Raw genomic sequence first — 23,559 nt, forward strand, 5'->3', positions numbered from 1 at the left:
AGATCAAACGATTGAAGCAACTGGCTGGGTGTGTGACTTATACATTAGAGATAGCCTCCAGTTTACTATAGATAGTAATGGCTTGTTTATCTTATACCCTTTGCTTCTAAAAACGTTGCTACTGAGCGATTTATTGTCATAGTATGGACAACATCCCTAAAGTAGAGACCTTTTTTCGATGCCATTCTGGTCTTTGCTCTGACCTCCTCCAACACCATTTGATAATAGAGTGGCGCATGTAATATAGAGCTGATGTGATATGAGATATATAATTGTCTTGATGAAGACTACGGTGCTTGGTGGGGAAAAAAAGTTAAGTTAACAGAGATAGCGGGGGAGAGAGATTTATACAGGACCACGCTCTCCCTCTTTTTTTATGTGTTTTCTTGTATCCTTTACTAAAGTGAAAGAGAGCGTCTGCAGGCCTTTTTAAATGATAATTTGCTTTTCTATAGAGAAGTGATGACGGCCTAGGGCTCTCTTATAATGATCAGGATTTAGAAGAAAGATAAAAGTGCGAGGTATTTTTCCCAGTAGGATGAGTAACACCTTGAGTGACGCACCAGAAATTAATGTTGAGTTATGTAATTTATTGGCAAAAATTATGGGTCGGGAATCTTCTGAGAACGGCTCAGAAACACTTTTCTGAATTTATTCTGTTAATTCATTCATTGCATTTCAGATGAAAGCTCTACTCAGCCCAATTGTCTTGTCAATGTGGGACAGTAAACCTGGCTCCTCACCTTTTCAGAAACTCCATATACTCCGTGTGCTTGATGAGACCCGTCCTCATCATAATGGTCTGAAAACATTGTCGGTCGATGGCCCACAGCTTCACATTTGTTAGAGCTGGAACACAGATAAGGAATATACATTAGGCAAACCGAACAATATAACAGCACATATACATATATAACAGCGTTATGCTTTGTGCATGCACAATATGCATAAAGTGAACATGCACTTTAAAGTGTCTGATATCAAACTTCAAAGAACAGTTATTGTCAAGTGGTATTTGTGAGTAAATGTATCCATTGCAGTGCTCAGAGGGTGTGGCCAGAGAAATCTGTGAACATTTAGTGTTCTCTCTTTGGCTGATCAGTCCTCGGAGGGAGGAGGTTTTTCTGGACAATTACTCTTTACCCAGCAGCTGGAGATAATTGATTTTTTTGGAATGCCATGCATGGATGACTTGTTTCCAGTCATGCTAAAGCATTTTAATTGGCTGGAGGTCATGAGTCTGACTTGACTAAGCCACATGTTTTGTTTGGTTAAAGCATGTGAGTTTGCTGATTGTTCTTTGTGATAAGAGTAAGTGTGTATAGCAGTTTGACAAAAGTGATGTTACATTTTGAATCACAAACAGCTACCCTGGTATTTTTCTGTACAATTTCATGGAACAAGTTTGAAATGAATTGTTTCTCCAGTGATTGCAATCCGTGCAGGCCCTGAGGTGCCATCTCCACACCATAATACTCTCTGCACATGGAGTTGATGGAGGTGAAAATGTGGGTATACAGAGTTTTTGCAGAAGTGTTCCAGAAAGCATCCAGCTGGACCGAGACAGACATTAGACGGGCAATAATTTCTCCTTGGAGAACAGTTTTCTCTGCAGTGTTTCCATGGGAAAACTTGTTTGTTCTCATTGTACACTGATAATAGACTTTAGTGAGTGGTAGAAAGTCCCGATATGCATCATTTAATGTCCCTTTTCTTCAACAGTGTTTCCTCTGAGGTTGTCTATATTCACTTTAGATCGGAACAGACCTCTGAAGGCTGTGAATAGCCGGTTTGAACAATTAAGACTGTGGGTTTCCATCATGGCAATGGACCTTTAACCCACACCTGAATGTTATTATATTCCACTATTCAAGCCCATTTCACAGAAGAATTTGGGTTGTTGAGGCAGAAATTGTACAACAAAACTACATTATTCATTCAGCTGAGTATCATACAATGGCACTCAGATTTTCAAATGCATCACTTATAATTAATTCAAAAATATCTCTGGCATTTCCTCCAATCGCCAGTGTCATTATATTCTACAAGAGAGGCCCTTGTTTCGACTGAAGTGCTTCAGTTGTGCAGCTGTACAGTAGACTGTGAGGAGAAGCTGGATACAATCTATGTCTGACCCCAAAACAAATCTGGAAATCGCTAGGGAGCCCAGTGGCCACAGGGAAATGTAGTAATAGACAAAAAATCATCAGCTCAGAGTCTAATTGTCTGTTGCTACTGCCCCTCATTTTCTCACATCCCCTTACCTCCTTAGAGTTTTAAATGTAACACCTGTAGTTTTGTTAATATGTTTGTGGTATTTATTGTTAAAAAGTTTTTTGTGTACTACCGTAGAACAGTATACTATACTTACTTAAACTACACATACCTGTATTTTTAAATCAGTTGCAGTTGCTGATACTCACAGCACACAAACTTCTGTTTCTATCCTTGTGAGTACAAGGGTTGACCTAATTTCTTCAAGAAAATATTGTGCAGTTTTTTTAGGAAAGGATACTGATAAGGGCATATATTAGGACTTTAGTAAGGCCTGTTGAGCTATTAAGTATTTTTACTGCATGCACAAACGTAGACTCCTACACACACTCACATACTCTTAAATATGTATGTTCATATACACACGAGTGATTGAACACACTCCCACAGACCCTACAAATCTTTCCTTCTGACAGCACTTTAAAATAGCCCCAAACACAAGGGAAATGCCCTCATTACACAGTTTGACACTGTTTTTACTAAGAGACACTTTCTTGGAGCAGGAAACCCAAAACACACTGCAGAATATAAAACTGTATATTACACACAGACATCTTGACACAGATATACAGGTTGTACATACGTATTATCACATGGAGTAATATCCTCTTAGATATTATAAACACACGCACACATGCTGCTGTCTGAACATACACACTGATAAGCATCTGGCACGAATGTCAAGATGGAAAACACTGATGCTCAAATCTAAACATACTCAAGTTCCACAATATTACTAATCTCCTCCAACCAACAAACCTCATATATGGAGATGGGTCTTGGGAGAAATGATTAGAATAGGCTTCTAATATGACCCTGAAGCAACAAGAGTGGGAGGTTAGACGTCATTGCCCACTGTGCGGTGTGCAATAGAGTGTTTTGACAGAAAGTGGGAGTATGGGGCACTGGGAAATAAGATATGTAGGAAGCCTGCAGCACAGTGCAGTAGGTAAACGTATTATTCGGGGGCTTGACTAAATTGCGGTGAGACCCAGGGAGCTAGTTATCTTGTGGTGAGGGCGCAGATTAATGTCTTAATGCTTACGGCTTGCGAACCATGAGATTCACAGCTTTCTGGATGAACACAACACCTGAGGCAGTGATGAAGAGTTGCAAGGATGTTTTCTGTGAGGTTTTGAGGAATTGGGCAGCATGTTGTTCCAGCGGGATGATCGTTGGTGCTGAGCTGTAAATGCATGAAATATGTATACTGCATATTCAGGGGTTGTATGTTCAAAGTAACAGTAGTAAACAGAGTAAAGCCCGACCAATATGGACGTTTGTGAGAAAATATCTATCAATTACCTAATAGCCATATTGGGGATTCAAAAAATTCAGATATTCTTATATAGGGCCAAATATGTATATATGATGTCCTTATAAAACCATCATGACAAAGAAATGTAATTGAGTCTCGATATGTTACAGTTTACCCACAAACTTTATTAGGAATTACTACAAATGAGGAAAAAAAATACAACCAAATAAATATAACCTGTGAATGGAGCTAAACTGTAAAATCCTGTTGAATGTTGGGCACTAAAAGAGGGGGTCTGCATTCACACGGCTAATATATACAAAAATATGAGTGTCTCCAACAAGATGCAGGACCCAGCATGTATGTGGTGGAAGGAGCATGTCATTAATTTGGCCTGGTCATAATTCACTGTAACTGAATCTCGGCCTGCGTCATTATGCAAATGATCCATGTGTGTTTGTTCTTGTAATCAAATTTTTGCTCATTAAATTATATAAATGCAGGATGACATCAGCAACATTTCTTTTCTTTGATCTCTGGTCATGACAGTTTGCAATCGGAGAGCGTGGGATCTGAAAGCATCAACACTTTGTGCGTCTCTTGATTTCTCTTGTGGAGTGCCATACGTTTTAATGGAGTTTAAAATGACTCTGAAGCGTCTGTGTTGCCCGTGATTATTCAGCTGAAGTATAAAGCATCTACCATTTCCACTGCACATCATCAAACTTTTCTGCAAAAGCTCCACTGGGCGACATTAATATGATACTTAAATGAAGATTTTACTAGAATCCCAAGCACTGAAGTGTGCCAAGAAACTTGTACAATCTACTTCTCATTGTATATCTCTGTATAGTATCTGAAAGAAAATAAGTTCTAAAATAAGCTTTCTTATTCTCTCCATATTCATCTGAATAATGGATGCAGGGAAATCTGCATTTATTATCTGCCTACTGCACCGCCAGCAGGTACATTCTCTGGAGGAGGAAAAAAACCTGCCATAAGAGGATGAAATGTACTTGGACATAATATATAAAATATATTCACAGCAAAGTCTCTCTCTCGCACTTGACGTAACCATGCCAGTAATCAAATCGTTGTTGTGGGTCATAGTCAAAGGAAATGTGTCAGAAAACATTTGGAATATCAATCTTCATGTGTCTTCGATGCAATGTTTGCTATCAGGATGTGTTTGTTAGTGAATTATCATTTTAACACTTGTAGATGCTTAACCTGGGGTTATGCAGTAGAGCTCTGACAACAGGAGTACTGTCAAATTGGATTCCAACTGTCAATTCTGGGACTTTCCACCTCCTGCAACTTAATTTCTGTTAATACGATTCCAACTAAAGCCCCCTCCCCTCTTTCCTTCACCGTGATGTCGAAGAAAATTAGAAAATCAACCATTCACAGACACACAAACACACAGTGTCAAAAACACTTGTAAATCACATAGTCACGTAATCTCCACTCCATCGAGGCTTTCTTCATGTCTTGAAAACATTAAGAGCGATGTTGTCAGGGCTGTGGGGTAGAAGAGCGTATTTTCCTCCCCCCCTAGTCATTAATATCATCAGCTAGGTCTGATTGCATCTGGATGAGCTCTTCAGAGCGTGAGAAAGCTGGACAGGTCATTTACGCCAGAAAGTGTCAGATAGCATGGACAAAGACAGACATCAGAAGAGTACTCTTTGTAATTATAGGAATAATTTTAGTCATTATTATCGCTGATGCTTAAAGGAACATAATAGAAAAACATATTAAACCTCAAAACTGTAATAACATTCTAAAATTCCTCTTCCAAATAACAACTCACATTTCAGTGAATCCCAACATAGAATACTAGCTGGCTTAATCAAATGCCATCTCCAGCTGCCACTTCTGACAATCGATGCTAACCCATTATGATCAATCTTCTAGTTTGGAAAATATCTAATTTAAATTGTTATAATACCATGTGATTGTATTTTAGTTGTGGTGATATAAAAATAGTTTAATTCAAAACACATCCAACTCCTTTGTTAAATAAAAGGACAGTTTCAATCCATAAATCTGTGCATGTAACATTAACAAACCTCACTTCCAACCTTTATTCATCAGATACAACTGATCCTGTTTGAAACTTCAGGATAAACACGCACACATTTGGAAGGCTAGAGCGATCCATTATCCTGAGAAGAGAGTGGCTGATCTAAAATGAGCTCTGTGACCGCAGAGTTGGTTATGTTCATTCAAAATGGTAAACATTATAGACTTTGACATTTTGATCAGTGGACCTCATCAAGGTTTCTGATGGCATATACTTCTTCAATCATTCAGGTAATAGCTCCTCTGGAGGAGATGTGCCGCCTTGTGGCCAGTCAGTCATGATAGTTACATTTACTATTGATTGATGCTATTTCATGAACAGTGTTGCCACAAGTTCAATTTTTGTGTCAAAACCATGAGTTAGAACAAAACAGAAGGAAATAAGACTGACGCTCTACATCCATGTTAGTGATATTTAGCTAGCGACATGTTTACTGCATTCATTAGTTTCGTTCATTATTAAGCTAACATTTTCTATAGGTATCACTAAACTAAAAGTACAGGCAAGGCTCATGGGTATGCCAAATCGAATTTAAAATGAGGATGAGAAAAAGTTATTACTGTTTATTCTAGATGGAGTTGATGGATGTCTGAACCAAATTCATCTATAGGTCTCTTATAGTCCTAATGTAGACACATAAAGGCAAGCAGGTATTCTAAGAGTCTAATGATAAGTGTTGGTTTGAAGGTGGAGAGGAAAAGGAAAATACCTATTTTTGAGTAGTAGTAAGTGATTGGTAGACAAACACGTACAGATGAATAAGAAAAAAATAACAATGTGTTGCAATAAAATAACAACAGAGTGAACTCTGGTAACATGTATTCTTTTTAATAGCTATTGATCATCACAATCAGTTTTGAACAAGCCTATTGTCCAGAACATTTTTAAATAAAAGGAATTCATGTGATCTACACAGATTTCCTGATGTAAGTGCTGCTACCTGAGCTGATGATGTCAATGGTGGAGGGTAACTACTTCTATAAAGGAGTCTATAAGGAAAACATCTTTGCTGCCTGCTGCTTCTGAACACCAATAAAAAAAAATCCCTTTTCAGCATAAATTGCTTCTCATCGGGTCGCGAGATACATTTTAATTGTTTGTTGTCCTCATTATAGACAATCAACCAGAAACAATTTGCCACAGAGGAAATCAGTTTGAAATAACCTGATAAATTTCAGTCCACCCGGCTGTACAGCATCAAATAGAGGAAATGGAGTATATACGCTGTTCATCAGCAAGCGGCTTATTTTTAGTCCTTGGACGAGTTTGTATCAGGTAACACATTTCTCTATATAACCGGTTAGGTGGATGAGTCATTCTCCACACTGAAATCTATCAAAGACCTGTTTTTTCAGGTAGTTAAATAAACTGAGAACAATGTCAAACTTATCTCACACATTGTCAGCTGTCTTTTCTCAATTAATATCTTACAAACATCCTACATGACGTAGTGAAGTGCAATTTAATGTTTTGTTTTTAAATTTACAACTAATATAAGAACGTTCTGTATTTTCGCTGTGAAGACAAGAGGCAATGACTTGCTGTGGGATTGATGTCTTTCAAAAGGTGTTCTGTCGAACCGCTGAGACAGAAACGCATCTCTGCACCCAAAAATACTGAGAAAAGCCAAAGTGATGATTCTCTGCTGTGGCAGAATGCGATGAATACATGTTTCTATGTCTGTGGGTGAGTGAGTGACTGCATGCCAGCGTGTGTGCACATTGTCGTCATTGCAACTGCGTATTCAACTGTTTTTCCAATGATAATTATTCTTTGAGATCTACATTCAACTTGCTGAAATCTATGGAGAAACAGCTCATAAGTAATAAAGAACCACACAAAGATAACTCAAACCTCTCACTGAGATTAAAGCCAGACTGATGTATTGATTCGCTGATATGAGCCTTTCACAGATATGCAGTGGTTGGTTTTATTTGACAGAATAGACAATAGAGAGCAGATTTGCATTTATTTTTACATTTGACATAATGAAGAAATGTGCTTGTTCTCTTAATTCAAGTTCTACATATTTGGTTGTATTAGTATTTTAACAAAAAACTTTGTAGTTATTTATAATAAAGTTTATTGTTAAAGGGGAAAATGTCAAGACTCGTGTGTGTGTGTGTGTGTGTGTGTGTGTGTGTGTGTGTGTGTGTGTGTGTGTGTGTGTGTGTGTGTGTGTGTGTGTGTGTGTGTGTGTGTGTGTGTGTGTGTGTGTGTGTGTGTGTGTGTGTGTGTGTGTGTGTGTGTGTGTAAAAATATCAGCTGGTATCAGATGCGGACCCAAAATATCCATATTGGTGGAATTCCATTTTCAATTTCTTTCTCTTCCCTAACACTCTTTGTTTGTCACCAAATGGGATCAATAAAGTACATCTATCAATCAACCATTCCTCAAGGTGCATTTAATTAAGCTTGGTTTTGGAACGGTGAACGTCAGCAAATAGGAATTTCATTGGTTCTCAGTCAGTTGCTTTAATTGTCTTTCTGTGTTACCAAACATCAGGCCCTCCTAACTGCCTCAGCAGCATTTGGCATGACATTTCAGGACGCAAGTGGACCAGGAATATTTTGAGCAATATTGCAAGTATAGCTAGTTAGATAATATAAGCATTCTACACACAAGTTAAGTGTGTGTGGGTGTGTTACCCAGAACATGCTTTATGGTTGGCATTGAGAACAAGGAAGTGGTAAGAAGAGGACAATTTACTTATTATAATACTTTCTCAAGGATACATTTTCTACTGTGAAAGCGCTCACCTATAGAATTGCTTTTCCAAGGATAGATCAACAAGTGCCTAATGTCAATAAGGCAACGAGAAAGCCAAGGGTGTGAGTCATATGTGTATCAGTTGGATCTGTGGACAATTGCTCTCATGTCATTCAGACACAACATACAACTGAGCAAGATGAGATGCAAGGCACTTCACACTGAATTACAAAGATGAGTGTCTGTTGGCCTGATCACAAATCTCACAGTAATCCCTCTTCTCTCTACAGAAATCGGCCTTGACTTGAGCTTAGTTATAACAATCAACAGCAATTAGATTTGGGAACTATGGGCAAAAACTGGTTTATCTTCTTACCTTTACAGCAATTTTTTTTTATATTTCACTGATTTCCGAGAGAATAGTCAGGCATAACAGAGGACTGATATCAATGTGCAATTTGGTGCAGATCCAAGTACAAATCCAGAGAGTGGATTTAAATGTGTTTACATAAAGTGACTGTTAGGCCTTCTTGATGAGGTATGAGCTCTGTTGAGTACCATTTAAAGTTTGGTATAATGTAGTGGTTGGACCATTCAGGGATCTGGTAAAGCTGCTCAGTGCTTACGACAGGTCAGTGCTCCTTCTGATAGCAAGTGCAATTCAATGTAAATATATCTTCCAGCGGAGAGGTAATGGTTTGCTTACAGACATAGCTGCACTTGGACAGAAAGGCTGCAAAAGTTTTGAGCTACATAATATCAATCTATCCCTGGAAAAAAATTGAAGATCAGATTGTTATTCATTCTGCCTAAAATGAATGAACTGAGCGTGTGTTAATGAGGTTCAAGATTACAGGAAAACCTGATTTGCTTCACTGTTTCCTGAGCCTCGATGTTCCCCAACTGATACTCATGATGTGCTACAAGCAAATTGCTCTTTTGTAAAGCAAATGAGTCTCAAAATTGCCTCAAAAACGGCAAGCGATGCAAATTTACCTTTTTAATAATGCAAAACTGCTAAAGCTACCAAAATAATCCTTCTGTGCAGCGATGCCCCCAGTTATCCAAAATTCTCCTTGAGCTGAAGTCGTGTCTATGCTATTAGCTTGTCCCTGTCGCTGTTACAAGAGGCTATTAGCATAACAATGAGAAAAGTCTAGTAAAAAGTAATAGATTAAAAGCTTCACCTGCAGGGCTGTTTTCTTACTGACTGACTGTATATAGCTGCTGTCTGAGGTTGTGTGTTAACCTTTCAAGTCGCCTAGAGCCCAAGAAGAGCCTCTCTCTCTAGACTCACACCTGTGCTCCAACTGAGACTCAGGAAAACAATAGCAGCAGGGGCCCACAGTACACACACACACACATACACACACATTGTTATAGGTCATTTCTGACATTATTTCCTTGAGATTTACCATAACCCCTACAATAACCACAATTTACCTTAATCTTAACCACTGACCCCAAATCAGCTTTTTCTCAACTACAGAAACGCACGCACACACACACACACACACACACACACACACACACAGGGACAACCATTAACAAATTCACATTCACAGACATCACTCAAGCATACATGAGCAGTGACCAACACAGCAAACTTGACTTCAAGTAAGTGAGCGACTATCCTGCCACAGGGAAACCCAGTAGCAGGCTACCCCACAACCATCACCAATTCACTGCCACATGTCTCGGTGCACACTGGCAACAGTGTTACCATGGCAGCAGTGGAAACAGAGAAGATTTTCCCCCGACTCGGTCCCTCTGGAATTCTGTCTACCATAGCAATTCTATCTTCTTCTTTCTGCCTCCCTGTGTCTGCATGTTCCTCAGTATCCGAATAAATCCTTTTATACCAGGCGGGAGTTCTCCAGGGCCTCCGCAACACACGCCAGCACAAGGTGTTGAAAGGAAGTTAACATTGCCTTTGCATTAATCAACAAAATGTCTACACATCATTATGGACACAGCAATTGAGAGGCCAATTTGTGAGCCTGGCGTTTTTCTCAACAATTGTTAGTTATTTTGACTCTCTGTTGGCCTGATCACAAATCTCACAGTAATCCCTCTTTTCTCCGGCGACAGAAATCGTTATTGGCTGGAGCTTAGTTACAACAATCCACAGGCACTGCATTTGTCAGCTATGGGCAAGAACAATGTTTTATTGTCTTCTCACCTTTAAGAGCAACTTTCTGATATTTCACTGATTTCCTTTTGCAAATTTGTGCAAAGTGTAATTTCTTGTCACCATTCAAATGTGGCTTAGCTTCATTAACATGACAGTCCATTTACCAATTCCCACATTTTGCACTTTCAGGATTTTTCATTTGACGCATTTGTGTCTCTGCCTCATCAGCTTTTCATTTCACTCCTCCTGGTTGCTCCTCTGATAATCTTGAATATCCACAACAGAACAGCACTGCATTACATGGTGCCTTTGTTTTCCTTTTTAAAAGGGTGCACTCACTACCTTCTCTGATTCTAAGTGCTCTTATCTCCACCTCTCCGCCGCACAGCCCTGCCTAATGATGGTGCTCATGTCCACACCACCAACCTGGATAGGAATCAAAATTATTGTTTCCTTTTAAGAGCTGCGCTGGTTTTAAATCTCCAAGATAATAATACGATAGACAGTCTGACAAATCATCTGTCCTTTCACTCAATGGTTTAGTGTTTTTCTCCTTCAGCAGATGTGTCTTCTCTCACTTCTCAAACACAAATCCCTCAGCCACATTAAGACAGCCTGTTAGTACCACGTTCCTTTTCACTTTATTCTATACATGTAGTTATATATTACAGCTGCAGTACATAGTCCTATTGGAGTATACAGACAATATGAGTAACGAATTTAAATAAATCTCTCACATTTTTCCACCTTGTCAACATTATTTATTGGAAAATTCAATGGAAAACAAGAAAAATACAAATTATACTATAAAGTAACAAAAAATTGAATGAGATAAAAAAACACAATTATGGATAACGATACAAGGCTTAAAGGAACTCTCATTCTTTAGGCTTATATCTGTGACTAGACTTTAATCATGAAGTCTCTAAATAGGAGGACTACTTGAGATCCATCCATCCATTATCTATACTGCTCATCCTTTGAGGGGGGGCAGTCCCAGCTGACATGGCTGAGAGGCAGGGTACACACCTACGGGGTAATTAAGAACCATCAATTAAATTTAACCTTCATGCTTTTTGTGCTGTTGGGGGAAGATGGAGTTCCTGGAGAAAGCCCATGCAGGCACAGGTCAAGCAGGAGTTCGAACCCAGAACCTTCTTGCTGTGACTGTGTTGGGCACAAACCAGTGATAATATGGTTGCAGTGAGAATCGCTGTTCTCTTCCTGTTTTATCTTTTAGCTGCAAGATACACATATTTTGAATGAGGCAGTCCACCAGAAAGCAGAAAGTACAGCCACATGGAGCAGCTCCATATGTGGCTGCATTAATGCCTGAAACTATTTAAAAAAAACTGTTTGGCAGACTAAAGAGAGCGGAGTAGCACTTATATCCAGCTTATGAATGTTCTTTGGGAACAGGAACAGTGGAGGCGCTAACTGCTGTTGAGGGGTTACTGCAGACTAATGCTTAAGCTTGCATTATATCACCAGTATTCAGCTCTTTGCTTCCTACGAAATGTGGCTCATGTGGCTCGTGTTGCTGTTAATGGTTGCGAATTACTCAATCACTTATACATATTGCCTACATTAGCATGGAAAAATTGAAGTTGCAGCCGAGTTCAGAGCGGCTTTCAAAAACGCACCAAATCCACTTTCAGACATAACCTCCGAGGAAAATCCGGAGAATTGGCTACTAACTTTATCCACGGTTCGCCTTTCATACATGCACAACACAGCGGGAGGTTCTCTGCACAGAGGAATGCGAGAAGAGCAGGAGCCGGGTGCAGCAGACAGAGACAGGAAGTGACATAATTACTGTGCTGCGTAGATCGCGTGATCATGTTTACTTCACCCCAACAACGTTTTCAATTCTTGTCACCACAAACTCACTTGACATCTTTGTCTGTGTCTTCTACGTGTGGCACGTCTTTTTCAAAAGGAGATATTTGTTTTGTTTTACTCAGCTTTCTGTGAATCCAGCGGGGATCCCTTGAGTGTATCACTCAGACATTTGCATTCACACATGCACCTCCTCCGGAGAAGATACGGAGGACCTGCGGAGTTCAGTGCTTGTCTGAAAGCAGCTTAAGTAATGACTCTTGTTATGGTGGACTTACGGACAGCATTAACTTCATGTTTATCACAGCGAATCCATAAAAACATAAAATGATGTCTTTGCTGGGAGAAATATAGACAAACGATAAGAGTCGTACACAAGCGTGAGAATGGGCAGAGAATAAAGTATTGATGTCATGGAGTCACACTGCTGGGTCCATCAAGAGCTGGAGGTGAACTCACAGTTCATTTTCTTTTTAGTCAGACGGGAAAAATTTGAAAAGCAAGCAGGTATTTTGGGTGGTTTGGATTTCTTTGAGCGGCACAAATAAAGTAGATAAGTCAGAGAAACAAGAATAACATTCAGGGGGATAATTATGTTAGAGGAGCACACTGACGGTCTGATAAGCAACATGTTTTATTATTTAAACACAAATCCAAAAGCCTACGTTCTCTTCCACACTAGTCATAATGTTTAAAATGGTGCCTCCTCCTCCAAGGAGCTGAACCTGTAACTTATCTCTTTCTGCCAAAACAAGATTTACTCACCGTTGACAGGGCGATTCCTGAGACTAGGCAGATGTAGCGCACTACACACTCACACTAACAGAATTACACAAAATGGCATGCACGTTTTCCTCTCTGTCTGATTAGAAAGACAAATGTTTGCTGACTCCCGGCGGAAGGAAGCGTTTTTATAAAGCTGAGCTCTCGCTTGGTTACAAGGGCCATTCTCCGAAGTCTGCGGAACAATGCTGCTGCTCCTCCTGTGGCTTAATTTTGACATGAAGTGCTGTTTTTAGTAATTTGTGTGTGTGTGTGTGTGTGTGTGTGTGTGTGTGCGTGTGTGCGCGCATGAATACCGATGCCCTAGCATTGCTCAACATCAGCCCTCTGTGAGCTGTCATGTTTCATCTATGGAGCATGCTGAAGTGAAAGACAGTTTCTCTAAAACAGCACCTGTCAGAACGCAGGCTGCAGTGTGTGTGTGTGTGTGTCAGAAGTACAAAGCATGAATGTCTGTGCTGTCCATACGGGTTTAGAGGGGCTTTTCAGAGCATTCAGTGTGTTAACCTGGTAGGACTGAATTCCCTCCCATGTCGTGGAAAAAAAACAATAGCTACAAGGCGAAGTAAACATGTCTTCAACTCCCCCAGTCGGGTGTTTAAAGATCCATATTCATGAGTCGGTGATGCATCTTGCAAGTACCCAGCATGCACCCTAATGGAAGTAGAACCCCTACTCTTAAAGTACAGATTCAGTCGTGGCGTGCATGGAAATGTAAACCTTCCATCGCAACAGTTAAGACTTTATTTTCCTTTGCACCTAAAGTCAGTATCAGCTGGAGAAATGTCTCACAATGGGGATCATTGGGAGAAAGGAAATTTCCCTGTTGAGCTGGATAGTGGATGCACAGTATTGAGTGTAAACATTTGGACTAGACTACAGAACATCCATAGCTCCTGATGTCTTTAGTCTGATGTAGATAGATCAATAAAAATACCCCTTCATCGACACCACATATAATGACGTGTTCTTAGAATGGCTTTTGAATAGATAGACTATTAATTATTCTTCCTCAGTACCTTTCATCAGGTCGGATTTTGCACTGCCACTACTACTACAACTACTATTACCATAACTACTTAGAATGGCAGATGTTGGATGTTTCCATCTTAAATCCTGATTCTTTTATAGATAATAATTTAATTCTGCTCACTTGGTAGTTAGTTTTCATGTTTTGTCAATGGGGTCATTCTGTGTCATCAGCCATTTGGTACGCACCGTCACGATCTTAATGAAATTTGGTTTGCTGATTTTGTCACATGAGAAACCAATGGAACCGTAATTTAATATGTCTCGGGTGGCAATTAAGAGACCTATGTGCTAACAAATGTTGAATGGGGACCGTTTGACATTGACTGGTTCATATCAACCTTAATATAGGTCACTCTTTTCCAGTTCAATATTTGACTAAAAGTGTGTTATCCCCAATATAAACAGTTATAGCATTAAGTGTGATTATAACAGCAAATATTTAAATGCAATGCAATGTTTTGTCTTGTTTTTTGCTGAAATATTATTATTTATTTGCAGATCACTATTTCCTTACAATGCTGTTGAATTGCAGCTAGTGGTCACTGTATGGTCAGGCACATGCAAAATATCAACGAACTGCTTTACAGATGGTGTCATGATTGCATTGGTTATTGCGGCGCATCAATTTGTATTAATGTTTATTTTCACATTGAACACACACATGTTGTTATAGTGTAAATCATAATGCCATGTAATCTGAGTCCAGTTGTGCTCTTATGGAATGACCTTCTGTTGGAAAATGATAAAGCATTTAGCTCTGCCCAGCAGTAACGGTGATCATCCAAAAGATAGGAAACTCCTCTTTCACTTTTCAGGCAAAAGCTCTTTGTTTTTTAATCCCTGGTCACTTAGTTTCCAGTCAATTTAATGCTGCCATTTTCTGAGCCATGCTTGTTTTTCTCAATACCTGCACACACTCGCTCCTTAAAACAGCCAAAACTAAATCTCAAATTGCACGGGAGCGTGAAGAGGAGAACGTCCCAGTTTGAAAAAAGAAGATAGGCCAAGTTGGTCATAGATCATTATGAAAATAAATGCTTATCAAATCTGAGAGCACTATCCAAAAATCTGTGTGTAAGAGAGACTGAGTTAAAAGAAATGTGTGTGGTTGCTGCTGGCCATTACCTAGTGCTATACTTCATGTGTATGACTAAATAGGATTTCCTTTCAAATGCACACTGCCCCCATCCTCACCTGGATGTTCCTCTTAATGTTCTGTGCAGCCGGATAAATCTGAAAATAACTTAATAACAATAATATTATTTGAGGAAGTATTACTATCTGGGCAAATGCCAACCCATTCATCTGCATAAGATATGATCCTGACTGAGAGCACAGCCGAGTTTCAGACAGCCTTTTCCACCACTATCATCAAGATGGAGCAGATAATCACTTGTACTGATTACGTTAGTAGTGACCTCACCCACTAAAAGATGATTGGTCCAAAACAATTTAAGATTCCCGGTACTTGTTTAGAGCCGCAATGCATGAACATTACGATTTTGTAAATTGTGTTCGTGCTGGTGCTGGTATCCCATATGTTACAGATACAATTTTATTTTTGAAAAATTAATTTAATTAGCGAATAAAAGAGAGGTCTATATTTGTATAAGTTCTATAATTCCTGACCCTGGACACAATAGTTTGAAAAAAAATCTTTCAGAGAGACAATGAATTAAAGTGAAAAGCCAAAAAAGGTAATATATATAGTGATTTTCTTTAATCAAAGTCATATTTTCTTTGTCAGGTGGACTATTAGACCACTTCTAACAGCATAAATTTTTACAGCAGGTAAGGTCAGAGCGGCTGATGAGTCAGTTTCAATAAAACCATGGAACCAGTTTGATGGACACTAGTGTTTAACTTTCTTTTACAACAAAGCACAGCTATTTGGAATCTTTTGAATTAGAATTAATTAGCAACTACTTTGATAATCATTAAATGCTCAATTAATGCCTCATTACAGCTTCTCCAAAGTCAATTTTTTGTCAATTTTTTGTTTTTATTTAATTACAGATTTAGTGTCATTCTCACCCTCCCCTTCCAAACATGAAAGAAAACCTGTGGTAGCCTTCAGCTGTCAAAAAATTCGTCAAATTAAGATGAATCACATTAGCGCAAACATCACTAGGATTAATTGAATCTTCAATTTCTACGTATAAATCCCTTTCACCCATAAATCTTACACACTAAACCTTTAATTGATCATGAAAGTAATTGTTATTTATATCTATTGTTGAGCTAATCAACTAGATGCTTGGATTCCATAGCTTATGTGCTATAGCATTACTTTTTTTGAATGACTGGTTTCCAGCTGTTGTCATGTGGTGCAGTGATGCTCAGCACGTGTCAATCAATTTGACGTATACAAATACTGCTGCACTGGTTTATGCCAGTGCTGAATTGCATCCTCTGATGCTTTCAGCACCAAGTCCTCATGAAACTGATGTTTTAATGGCATAAAAGAATATTTTGATAGGAGGCCACTGTCCGTCTCCCTTTTCTGTCTGCAGACAACAAATTCCAATTTTGTCTCACTTGTCCCCTAAGGTCACTCCATCATATTTCTGTCACTGTTGTCCTGTTATTATCACTTTTGTCTCTCACTCCACCCCTTTCCTTACTCTCTTCTCTTCAGCAGGCAGCTTCACGGAATGTTTTCATGTGAAAATTATGTGATATGGATCAGAGGGCAAGTGGACTTTTTTGTAAACACAGTCTCGGGCAACATTTTTTTCTTAGGCTTGAATGTAAAAATCCATCACATTTGTCAAGATTGGCAGAGCCAAGCCCCAGCTGAGACCATACCTCTACACTTAAGTGTCCGTATCCTGAAACTAAATATAACATATTGATTGGCGGAGCTTGTGGGAGCACTATACAGCCTGGGAGTAAGTGCTACTTGAAAAGCGCAAGTTAGGTCAAACTTACTTTAAAAGGATCCTTTACTGTTGGGAGAGTGGAAGCAAGAGCTCCCACATGCATCACCTAAAGCATCAAAAGGAGGGGGATTGATGGAAAACATATCCTTGTCGGTCCCTATAGGATTTTGCAAACATCCAAATGCAACAGTTAATAAAAATTCAGCTAGGCCATGTATTGTTGCGTAGAGCTTGCAATCTTGTTTAATCCTTGCAATACCTCCACATATTTTTTTGTGATATTTGAAACAATTAAACTATATATCTGATACTGATCATTTATTTCCAAATTTTTTAAGTTATTTTTCTTTTTTTTCGGCATTGATGGTTTTCCTTTCAATGTGACAAACAGCTTGTGCCTTTGAGATACTCTATTACAGTAGACAATAGGTCTGAGTGTATTGGTTGTACAGGTCATGATGTTCTGACATGGGTACAAACCAATTGATGTCTGAATGACAGAAAATACCCAATAAAAAACCTAAAACTCTACTGTACTTTGGCAATGGTTGTCACCATTTTAAAGCCGATGTGATTAACACATTACAGTTTATTGTTAAATATGCTTAACTTCGACAATTCACTACTTTTCCTCAGCACTAATTAACTATGAAATATATTTGTTCATGCTGACTGAAAATCCTATTTTAAATTGTCATGCCCAAGTCCCAGCATACAGATTGCACCACAGCTCTTAAACCAAAAGAATAACTGGAAAGCCTTGAGTTGTTCTTGATTGGTTCAAATCATAACTGCACACAATTTCTTCTAATGAGTCATTTTACATAATGGCTTGTAATTGTTTCTGTGAGATTTCTAAATAGGTGACAGACTTTAATAATCTCTTCATTATCACACTTAGCACTAATGTCATTATGTTGTGAGTTGGCTTTGCAGTCACAGGACAGAGAGGGATACTGTATGAGCTACTGACTCCGCATTAGCTGGTTCCTAATCTGTATTCTTCCCAGATGTAATTACTCATGCATATAACTTAGGACACTATGCAATGTAAATTGAAATTACACTGATGAGACTCCTTCCTACAGGGTTCTACACACAGAACTAATTAAATTGATCGATCGAAAGCTGAACCTTTGCACACTCGACATTGTTGCATGATTCCCATTAGAACCAATGTGGCAATAACTTTTCGTGGCTCATTGTTGTGTGGGACGTACATTAAAACAGAGACAGGAGACAGTGCCAGTGACCCTGTGAGGCTGTAAACATACTCCTGCCTATGCAGACAATTACATCATTTGTTCCATGCAGAGTTTTTATTGAGCAGAGCCAGCTCACCAGCTAAGCAAAGCGCTGACGTACATAAAGACTGGCGGAAAGTAGCAGGCCGGTGGGCAAGTGGCAGGCAAAAGAATATACAAAAGAAAAAAGACAGACACTCTGTCGCCATTGGAAAAGGGGAAGAGCGAAAAGAGTTGGCTCATCTCTCTGTGGGTACTTGTTGCTATAGCAACAGGAGCTGGGAGTTCCTTCAGGTTGGCTGGTCAGTGGTAGGGCATCACGAGACATGAAAGGGGTCATCAAAGGGGGTGCACAACTGATGCCACCACTGTCAACCCTATTTCCTCCACTCACAACACCTCAGCCTCAACTGCAGGTCCAGCTGACCCGCTGCCCTTCATGCATTAGTTCATGTCCCGGGTCAAACATAGATTTTCACCACAGAGAAAAAGGGTCAATAGGGATCATACTGTATTATGACAGGTTCTTACTGTATGTGCCAGCTGGAGCACTCACTTATAAACTGACCTACATTCATGTGTTTTTAATTTTGACTGCATTTACGTGTTCACTCTCAGCCACCAGACCTTATCTCATCTCACAATTTGTCTGTTTAATATTCCACCCCAAAACACATTTTTAAGCTATTTCCCAGTCCCTGCCTCAAACAAACACACATATTTCATTCTGACACACTCCTATAACACACAAACCGTTGAATGTGTGCGTGGCCAGCCATCTGTCCTGTCCTTTCTCAGTCTCGTCTCCTAACTCTGCAGGGCTGACTACTCAGATTGCCAGTCTGAGATAGTCCACCTACTCAACCACTGTGCATCCTTCATTTCTGGAGCTTTGACACGTGACAGAGCAGAGGCAGTAAACCTTGACATTCAGCTCAACGGGGGTCTCGCAAGCCAATTAGATGTAGTGTTGTAAAAATGTGGACCGATGATGGACCGTGTTCCATAATGACAGAGTGACAATGCTTTTCTGGTGTGTAAATGTAGGACTGATAACTTGGAGGCAGACAGACCCCTAATCCTCTTTATCAAGGGGAGAGATTTCTATGTGAGTGGTTGAACAGGTGATATTATCTATCACCTGGGGGAACATGTGTACATTCAACACAGCACTTTGGATCTTTTTTCCAGGTGTCTGTGGAGACTCACTCTTGACAGTGGCGGTCCGAGTGCAGTTGTAGAGAATAGCCAGCTCTCCAAACACCTTCCCTGGCCCCATGGTGCAGAGCTTCATGCTCTCCTTCGTCACCTCCACCTTTCCATCTGAAACATGGACAAAAACAGAGTTAGGCTATTAGTCGTAATGCTATTCAAATTGCCCATTTATTTCCTTGCACGATAACTCAAGTGTGCAAGACTTTTTGCTTTATTGAAAATGAGCAGCACGCAAAGTTTCAGTGATGAAATGGAGTGGATGATAGGTGTCTGAGGGCTTCTGCTTCATTTTTGGGGGTACCCAGCCGGACCGCTTTAGACTCACTGGGCTAGAAAAAAAAAGATTAATTTGCAATGTGGATTTTTCAAGGGTCACTTGCCTCATACCAAAGGATATAAGCAGTACCAACATGAGGCAGTTCTACTTAAAGCTTAACACTCCATATCTCTCCGATGCAGTATGGAATGCCTTAAGGTGAGGGCTGTGAAATCGACATACTGTATGTGGAACATGTGGCATTTTAAAGAATGTATCTATGGACTCACACATCCAGATTTCCCCCCAAACATAAACATAATTCTGTCTTGAAAAAGCATTAAATACCATCTGTTATATGTAGACCAACAATTAAAGAATAATTTATACCTCATTCATGTAATATTATGCAATAACAATGGATTTTGCCAAAAAATACATTGAACCCCCCCATCCGTATCCCTGATGCCTCTGTGTTTAGACAAGCCTCATCAAAGAGGTCTGCTTTCCTGGAAACTCGGCATTCCAGTAGTAGCATAACTCTGATTCACAGAGGGTAAAACCCCCAAAAAATTGTTCAAGTCGGCTCCAAACAAGTGATGAAATATGGCATGACGATAAGAGTCTTCCTCAGAGGAAACTGTTTGACACACGTTATCTTGTTAGAGAGTGCCAGGAACCCCTTTGACAAAAAGAACTCGCTACATTAAAAGACTAATTGTTTTCTCCACATATATATATATTTTCCTCTGAACATTGGTAAACAGCACATTATCCATTAACACCTAGCAGGGAGCTTTACACAGAGAACAATCCTCCTCTTTATGTGTGCCACCATTTAATCGTCTACTTCCCGGCTCTTTTCACAACTCCTGTTTAGTCTTTTTTTTCATGTCAGAGCCGTCCTGTAATGCTGCTCTCATCCCCTTCAAGAGAAAACAAAATCAAATGTCTCGCCTCTAAAAATGGCATTTGGCTTTTTGAAGATGCTGTGCTTGTGCCTCTTTCATTATCATAAGCTTTAGTATTCATAAGAAGTTTCTTAGATTGCTTGAAAAACTTAAGCCCAATAAATCAGTTTAATTTCTCTTTGAGATGCTTCTTTCAAATGAAGTAATGGGTTCGATGCTTTATATAAAGCTAACTATGTGATCAAATAATTCAAGATAAATCAATGTTTCTCAGATGATATTCCTTTGAGATATTAAAATGTTCATTTAAAGTAAAAAAATTATGCAATGCTTATCTTGATTATGGCAGCATCTTCATAAGTTTAATTGCAAACATTGTTGTTTGCAGTTTCTCATACTTCTCCTCATTTCTGCTTCTTTCAATTAACATAAGTCGTTTATATAAACATGAAATAGATGTTAACGTCAGGTCTTATTCCCAGGATGCACTGAGCATCCTTTTCAATGGCAACAAACAGTGAAACGTTTCATGAACTGACTATATTTTGTAATGTCAAAGTGACTACCACGCAAAGTCTAAAAAGACTGTTATTATTTAGCTCAATTTACAACAAGTTTTGAAGTTGGATAGCAGCCATTTAGAATCGATTGATGCCAACAAATATGCGCCAGACTAATCAGTGAACTGTGAGGGGTGAGATGATGTGACTCATCACCTCTCAAACCTCCTGAGCCCTTACAACGATCTAATAAAGCTCGATGTCAGAGAGGGAACAGATGAATAGTTTAGAAGATGATTTCCTTACGGCATCTTTTTTTTTTCAAAAGTGAAAATTGTAAAAACAAAAGAAAAATCTTTGGTTGTTGGGGCTTTGATCAATCGACAGAATAAAGGAATAACCTCTGCAGTGGAGTGCAAACGAAGAACATCAATGCAGTGATGTATAGATATAAATAACTATATGTCCATGTCTTAAGGGATCATTTCTATCCTGTTTAAAAGGATGCAGGACAGAAAACTTCATTAAGTGCAATGAAGGGCAGCCTGTGATTTAATAACAGCACTGTCTGGAAGATGGGTTCATGCAGGGACAAAGACAACCACTCAACAGGTCGCAAAAAGCTTCGCTGACTATGGACAGTGTTAATAATTTCCTGGGATAGCAGCACATAGTGCTTGTCTTGGGACAACTCATTGACTAAAGGCTATGGGGAAATTACAAGGAAATTAATAAAGACATTATTGGAATTCCACAAACTTCCTTTTTTTGCTAGAGAAACATTTTTTTAGAGGTTTCCAACCATGGATCCACACACACACCAACACATGCTCCAGCTCATTTCCGTTTTTGTGTCTAATAAGGCCTGTTTTTCATTTGCTTTATTACAATAGCTCCAATTTCACTTGTAAATTCACCTCTCATATGCGAGTGCTGTTCGAGCCTCTTTCATATAGCTAGACCACAGGCAAATATACGTTCTCTCATTGTGCAGTCCATCTGATATCCAAGTGCAGCACATTTACATCTCACTGAGACATTTAACAACAGTAGCATGTCGTGTTGTCTCTGGGCAAATTAAAATATGTGATAAGAGGAAGAGCAGAGAAATTAAAAATGCCCAAAATATCATATTTATAATGTGTACTGCTATTAGTGTCAATGGATTACAGCGTGTGTTCTTCCACCCCAGGGGGTGTAGCTGTGTTTAATGGCTGATCATTTGAATGCACACAGTAGTGCGCTCCACATAGCAGGGCATCAGGACAGACCTCGGAGCAGACTTCCCTCTGGCTCAAGATCAGATGTGATTCTGGGCTGACTTTATTTCACGCTGGTGCCGTCGACTTCACAGACTAAAGGTAACACGAGTGTGCTCCTCACTAAACCTCTAACAGGAGTGATTTAACGTGTCCTGTTTGATCCATAAGCATATCAGACAAAATTATCAACTTTTCTCTCAGAAGAAAGGGGATAGCTACGAAAAAACCAGAAAGAGATTTTGGATAAATCAATTTTGCAGCAAGTCTTTCTGTGCATTCACAGACAGCATGAGACAAGAGGTGCTCTATCACTTGGACATCTGTTAACTTCAGCGAGGAGTCACACCGCGGTCAATAGACTGCGTCTAAAAATAATAAATAGAGCTTCTAGGGGGTGAGGCAGAGGATACTGTTTAATTCTTCCTCCTCTATCCCATTGATATTTTTTTTTCTGAGCAGCACAAAGTGGAGACAAGAAACAGGATGTGGGGGAGTTTCAGTCCCGTAGAGGATCAAACAACTATCCCATCATGACGGCGCTTGTTCTTTCGCCACCGCTATGGGGTCAGATTACCCAATGCTGTTCTTATCCATTAGAGCTGTAGAGGAGCACTGATGCTAGATCAAGCAGAACAATGTTTCATCCTGCTCCCACTGGTCAAAGAATGGGGCCATTACAGCAAAAGGTGTTATAAGCTCAAGTTGATAGTTCAGCCAGACTTCAGGTCAGCAATGATACGACTGCGGGAAAAACAGTCACGTTCTGTGTGACAATTTATATGATTTAATGGAGGAAAAGCCATGAGGGAAAACATGACTGACACTGAAAGCTCTTTTGGTCGAGCGTGGGATCAATTCAACAGGGACTGGAATGGGTTGAGAAAATTCCAGGCTTAAAAGAAAGGAAAAAAACATCTGCTCTTTATTATTATTTTTTGTGAAGATGGAGTTTGAAAGATACAATATCTCAAATTGCAGCTCATTCATAAGTTTGACAGAAGAAAAGCTTGAAATGGTAGCCTTTGATAATACATCTGCTCTGAGCGGTGTTGTCACCTTGTTTCTGAAAAGAACCCAATGTGAGTCTCGAAAAAATTCTAAACACTTCTCCAAGAAGAAAAATATTCATAGCAGCACAGTTATGAAAAATGAGACACGAATCAACACGGTGTG

At 39.4% G+C, this 23,559-nt stretch overlaps 1 protein-coding gene across 2 annotated transcripts in view; it reads right to left on the bottom strand.

Annotated features, from left to right (window-relative positions):
• LOC128453617 (cGMP-dependent protein kinase 1) overlaps positions 1-23,559 on the bottom strand; it is an 82,226-nt gene that overhangs the window by 34,086 nt on the left and 24,581 nt on the right. For both annotated transcript variants that reach the window (XM_053436613.1, XM_053436612.1), the window contains exons 3-4: positions 19,452-19,565; positions 744-849 (exon numbers count right to left, since the gene is read on the bottom strand). In XM_053436613.1, the coding sequence (XP_053292588.1) occupies positions 744-849; positions 19,452-19,565 (220 nt within the window). The remainder of the gene's footprint in view (positions 1-743; positions 850-19,451; positions 19,566-23,559) is intronic.

The sequence above is a fragment of the Pleuronectes platessa genome, chromosome 12 (genome assembly GCF_947347685.1).
Source record: "Pleuronectes platessa chromosome 12, fPlePla1.1, whole genome shotgun sequence".
Taxonomy (NCBI): Eukaryota; Metazoa; Chordata; class Actinopteri; order Pleuronectiformes; family Pleuronectidae; genus Pleuronectes; species Pleuronectes platessa.